The sequence below is a fragment of the Cibotium barometz genome, chromosome 29 (genome assembly GCF_041138505.1).
Source record: "Cibotium barometz isolate CiBa-2024 chromosome 29, ASM4113850v1, whole genome shotgun sequence".
In the NCBI taxonomy this organism is placed as follows: Eukaryota; Viridiplantae; Streptophyta; class Polypodiopsida; order Cyatheales; family Cibotiaceae; genus Cibotium; species Cibotium barometz.
Window position 1 is genome coordinate 7,982,067 of NC_141074.1, and position 5,166 is coordinate 7,987,232.

The 5,166-nt window shown below is 47.2% G+C and overlaps 1 protein-coding gene across 2 annotated transcripts; it reads right to left on the bottom strand.

The window, feature by feature from the left end:
• Positions 1 to 665: 665 nt before the first annotated feature.
• Positions 666 to 4,679, bottom strand: LOC147621800 (putative protein phosphatase 2C 33). Of its 2 annotated transcripts, none has more exons than XM_086822822.1 (6): positions 4,291 to 4,679; positions 3,502 to 3,806; positions 2,968 to 3,411; positions 2,157 to 2,274; positions 1,743 to 1,966; positions 666 to 1,668 (listed from the first exon to the last, which is right to left on the bottom strand). In XM_086822822.1, the coding sequence occupies exons 1-6, from the start codon at positions 4,349 to 4,351 to the stop codon at positions 1,003 to 1,005; spliced, it is 1,818 nt and encodes a 605-aa protein (XP_086678948.1). In that variant the 5' UTR covers positions 4,352 to 4,679; the 3' UTR covers positions 666 to 1,002. The 2 variants fall into 2 exon arrangements, with proteins under 2 accessions (XP_086678948.1, XP_086678949.1); XM_086822823.1 differs by lacking the exon at positions 4,291 to 4,679 and adding an exon at positions 4,073 to 4,256.
• Positions 4,680 to 5,166: the final 487 nt, after the last annotated feature.

Genomic DNA, 5,166 nt, shown 5'->3' on the forward strand with positions numbered 1-5,166 from the left:
ACACATTGTGGGAGGATTTCTTGCTGAAAGCAAAGGAAAACAAGCAACTCTATGGCCAATCCTTTGAAATCACACACAAAGAAATGAAGAAACATACAATCATATGGGATATTCTCACGCTGATCTTGTCAAGATAACATTCTATCGCCTATCAACTACCAACAAAGGGTGGTGGAGAAGAGAACCCCAAGGAAAATTGAAACTGACAGCTAAACATTGTTGGGAAGCAATCAAGGCTAGACTAATCCTACGACGACACTGTACATTTCCTTGCAAACAATTCCTCGATAATTCAAATGAACTCTACCAAGCTACCAACCATAGAGGGCTACATGTACCTTCAAGAAAAAAAAAAACCTTCTCCCAAAGTTCTTGCTATCTTTTCCTAGAGTAATCTAAGCCTAGGTAGGCACTGCACAGCTTTACTATGAAAAAGGGCCCCTCCACAATTCAACAAAGCAACTAAGTTGGTTTTCCTAGTAAAGGTCGGATTCTCTACTTTTGTGTTAATTAATGAGCACCTATCGAGTGTATGGAGCACGTTAGCAATGAGAAACAAGCACTATTTTTTAGTGAGAGAATCACTTATTAACATGCACTATTTTACATTGACTCAATGCCCTAGTCTAGTCTCTTATTAGATAAGAATGTATTAAAACATATAAACATAAAATAAAGATGATATTTCAAAAAAAGTTGAGAAATAGAGTGTAGCTGGGTCGACCCCCGATATAGGGGCCGGGTTGATCCATGCCTACTACGGCCATGCAACGCTATTGTTAAGGTGACCTACCCATGGGTGTGTACGTGTAACAAAAAGTGAGGAATTGAGCAAATCTTCTTTAAAAAAGTGAGGAATTGAGCAAATCTTCTTTAAAAAAGTTTGATGAGAAGACCTGCTCTTTTAAGGACTTGATGTGTTTTTTTTAATATTGTTCTAAAGTGTTAAAGAGGTCATGCGGTGGACTCAAGAAGGAAATGAAAGTTGGAGTCCGCATAGCTTTAGAGTAGTCTTCCCATGTGGCTGTTTTTCTTCTTCTTGGTGCCAATGGCGCCCGTGAAAAATCTAGGCAGGTTGAGGAGGGAGTTCACCCGCACTACCCCTTCCAAGGCGGACCACTCCTCCTCGTCGGCCGTGGACAGACAGTCTGCCAAGCTACGCACCGAATGGGACCTGTCCACCCCCTTAATCTGGCCTTCCGCGTGTTCCCCTTCTTCAGGCCGGCTCACGTTGTTATTGTTGCTCCTGCTGCTGCTCCTGCTGCTGCTGCGGCGTTTGCTTATATTCACATTGCTATTAGCGGTGCGCATTGTATTGGACCGTCCAAGGGAAACATCCTCAATGCCGTCATCAAGCTTAGGTTTTTCTGCAATATTGCTGAAGGTATCCTTTCCTTCATAGCGCAAGGCCCCATTCTCATAAGCTTCGCATGGACTTTCTTTGGATTCTTTTACTACTCCATTGCTGCTGTTTGTAGCAGGCTGGGGCATTAATGGTGATGAGTGGAGGTAAACACATACTACAGCGCAATCGTCCACCTTGGAACTCGGGTACTTGAGCCGCCACGCGCGAACGGCAGTTTCCACGACCGCTCTAGCGGCGGTGGCACGCGTGGGGGCCCAAGAAACGATGTCCACCACCTCCTGGTTGCTCAGGACGTCCCAAACCTGGGCCAGTAAACGAAATAAGTAAGGCCAACGACTAGTTACACAGCGGCGGTGGCGGCGGCAAGAATACCTACCCCGTCGGTTGCAAGGACAAGGAACTCGTCCCTGGGGGTGAGCTTGCGGTGGGTGATCTCCGGCACGGAGATGAGGCCGAAGTCCTTGAGGCAGAAGTCCCCAAACGCCCTGGCCATGGCCAATCCCGGTGCATCGTCGTAAGGCAGCCACATCCTCGCCACCTTCGGCTCGTCCTCCAACGCAAAAACCCGCCCTTTACACGTGCGTATCCTCTCGGCCTCTCCTGTTTGCAAAATAATAAACCATGGACCTTCCCATTTGCGACTTGTAACCTTTTTTTAATATATTCCACTGCTTTAACTAAATAATAATAATAATAATAAACAGTGCGTAAATGATCATTTATCATAACACTAACACAATAAGGACATAAAACTAACATAATAAAGACTACCGAGTTCGACTTTACGTACTCGGGAGGCTGGGCTTGAGGTCCACTGTGAGCTGGATGGGTACCAGCGTGTCGTCCTCTCTTCTGGTGGCCAGCACAGCTCGCGAGTCCCCTAAATTGCCAATTACCAGGTCTTCCCCCTGCCACAAACGCACCAGCTCAGCACACGCATAATTTAAATACAGTTCTTTTATTTATTTAGATACCTAGAGTTGGCAGTTCAAACAGGGGCCGTCCATCATAAATTAGGCTCGCAAGGTTGCTTTTTGACGGGTATAAAAAACAGGGTTTTTAAATTTTCATACCTCTCTATAACCACTTCTAGTAGTTGACAACCACCCACCACACGTGGAAACAAGCCCTTAGTATGAGTAGTGGATAGAAGGCTTCACACCCGGGAAAAAACACAAGTTCCATGAAGACTTAACAAAGGGTCCAGTTCCATGCTGGCCAATTTTGGCAATTGGTTGTGAACTCCTGAAGGTAAGGATTGAGTTCATGTCCTCAAGATTACTATCCTAAGAAAGTAAAGGTTGAGTTCATATTCTCAAAATTACTCTTGTAATTTTTATATTTTTGAAGATAGGGTCCTAAGTCTAGCCTATTAGGATAAAGAATTTCACCGTGTTTCTACACACTCACACATCCCAACCTGAGGCTGGTTTCACCCTACACTCTCTAGCATCTCTAGCATCTCGTCTCCTCCTCCTCTAACCATCTGATAGTTAGAGGTGTACAAAGGAAAAGACTGTGCACTGGTCGGGGAGAGTGCTGCAACAGCGCTAGGGGTGCAAAACTATTATACTTAAGAGGGACATCTTTGGAGAAGGCACCTGCTTCAGCACGGTCACAGCTGTGGTGCCACTGCAAAAAGTGTCGATGGTGGGGTGTTTTCTGAGATCCTTGTCCATGGAATCGAAAGCATCGAGGAAGGAGTCTCTCCACTTGACAAACATTTCAGGCTCTATGGCCAGCTTCTGTTCTTCCTCATGTGAAGTAGCAGTAGGTGCGCCAGCAGTAGCTAGATGCAGGTGATGATGATGATCACTGTTGTTATCGTCGATCATATTGTCCATGATGGCTTGCTGTTGATCGCCCTGTTCACCTGCTTCTTCCTTGATCCCACACAACGCCAGATCTCCTCGCATGTGGGCTTTCCACATGGCCTCTAGCTTGGTAGGCAACGAGTCGCGGACTTTTCTCGCTACAAGGTGGCCGTAAGGCCCATGCCCGTCAAAAACGCCGCAAAACACAGTGTCCTTGCGGGAAGCGTAATCCTACATTGACCCAAACCAAACCTCAACCTTAATCAACAATCACACATAGACTTCGCAGTAATTAACAAAAAAACAATCACGCATGCGTACCTCCAACACCACCATGGCGTCCTGGTTGGTCCCCTTGCGGCCTTGCTGGGTGAAGATGCTGCAGGCGCGGCTGCTGGCGCCGTTGCCGCACATTCTGCCTGGTATTCGGGAAAGCAGCTCATTGGTCTTGGCCTCTTCCGCCAGGGCGTCCATCAGCTGCCTCTTCCTCTCCTTCCTCCTCACCTTCATGCTGGCCCCTGCGAATGCAGTGCTAGCACCGCCGACACCAGCATGTGATCGGCGGCCAGTGGAACAGCAGGATCCCATCCGATGATTGCAGTGATTTGATCGAATGACACCTTCACCTGTGCGAGATAGAGTGCATATTGCAGAAATGGCAGCTAAAAGAGTGATGATTCAATTTCACCATAATTCACCCCGTGAATATAATGTTTGCTAAAACGAGATCAGCAGAGATAGTTGAGAATACAAACGCCAAGCAGTACCCAACTAGGATCGAGGGTTTGGAAGCGTGCGTGTGTGTGTGTGTGTGAGAGAGAGAGAGAGAGAGAGAGAGAGAGAGAGAGAGAAACAGCCAGGGCTATAGCTGTGTGGAGGTCAAATATTCTACCCATTACACGCGGGACTTGGTTTGCTGAAAACATGTGCGGTTGTACCGAGCTTTCTCTGTCCTTGACGCCCTAACCGTCCTCTCTTCACCAAACTCCTCGAGGTTCTTTTGAGCACGAGTCTTGCATCTATCTAGCTAGACGTATGTATATATATATTATATATATATATAATTGAATCGCACAAAGTAGAATGGAGTGTTGTGGGCTTGAGAGCTACCTTGCTTCCAAAAGTCCTCAACGCAGACATGGGGCGGCCTAATTTCTAGAGAACGCCACATTAAACAAATCGAAAAAGGCAGGAAGAAAAGGGGGGATTCAAGCTCTGGGGCCTGGAGGCTGGAGCCATGCTGTGGTAGCTACGTATATAAGACGTTGAAGCAGCCATGACTCATGGGGAGAGTGGTGGTGGTGCTGGCGGCTGGCCGGTGGTTTGGGCGATCCCATTACTCTCTCTCCTACGTCGTCACACAGAACGGACTCATTATTAGAGGCTCATTTACCCTAATTAAGGAGGACTTAAAAGCAAGCTGGTTGTGGCTTTTTTCGTCCTTGGGCAGTGACGATATTACTGATACGAGGCAATCTGGTATACACGCTTGAAGTTATGGCTTGAGGATGGGCATCATGGGATTCAAGTTTTCAACAATTGAAGCGAACAGGAATGGCGATGTGGCCCAGGCACCCACATCACCATGACAGGAGTCACTGAAGAAACCACGAAACTGATGTTAGTCACTAGTCACTGAAGAAACCACGAAAATTTGCTCCTTGAAAAACAGCTAGGTAGGTAGGCATGGGATTGGGGAGGGGTGGGACGCTTGCTCACGCAACACCGCCCTGCATTTGTTTACGTCCATATCTGGGCTTTTGATGATAATCACGTAAAGGAAATGCTACAGGGGCTTTTTGCTTTTTTGAGCAATTATGAATGACTCATGAGCTAGAGTGGCTCAGCATTGATTTTCTCGCACACAAGACTTGTGATGTGAGGCCCAAACGTCGATGGCGATCTGAGCAGCACCTACATAAAGGGTTGTGTCCCGGGCCAGGGGGGGCACTGCCACTGTGCAACAATCCCTTGGCTGATCCCCAC

Coding starts and splice junctions, on each gene's coding strand:
- LOC147621800 (XM_086822822.1), bottom strand. CDS start 4,351: ATGTGGCGTTCTCTAGAAATTAGGCCGCCCCATGTCTGCGTTGAGGAC. Junction 3,807..4,290: donor TGAGGACTTTTGGAAGCAAG/GTAGCTCTCAAG, acceptor TATCTCGCACAG/GTGAAGGTGTCATTCGATCA. Junction 1,967..2,156: donor CCTCAAGCCCAGCCTCCCGA/GTACGTAAAGTC, acceptor TTTTGCAAACAG/GAGAGGCCGAGAGGATACGC.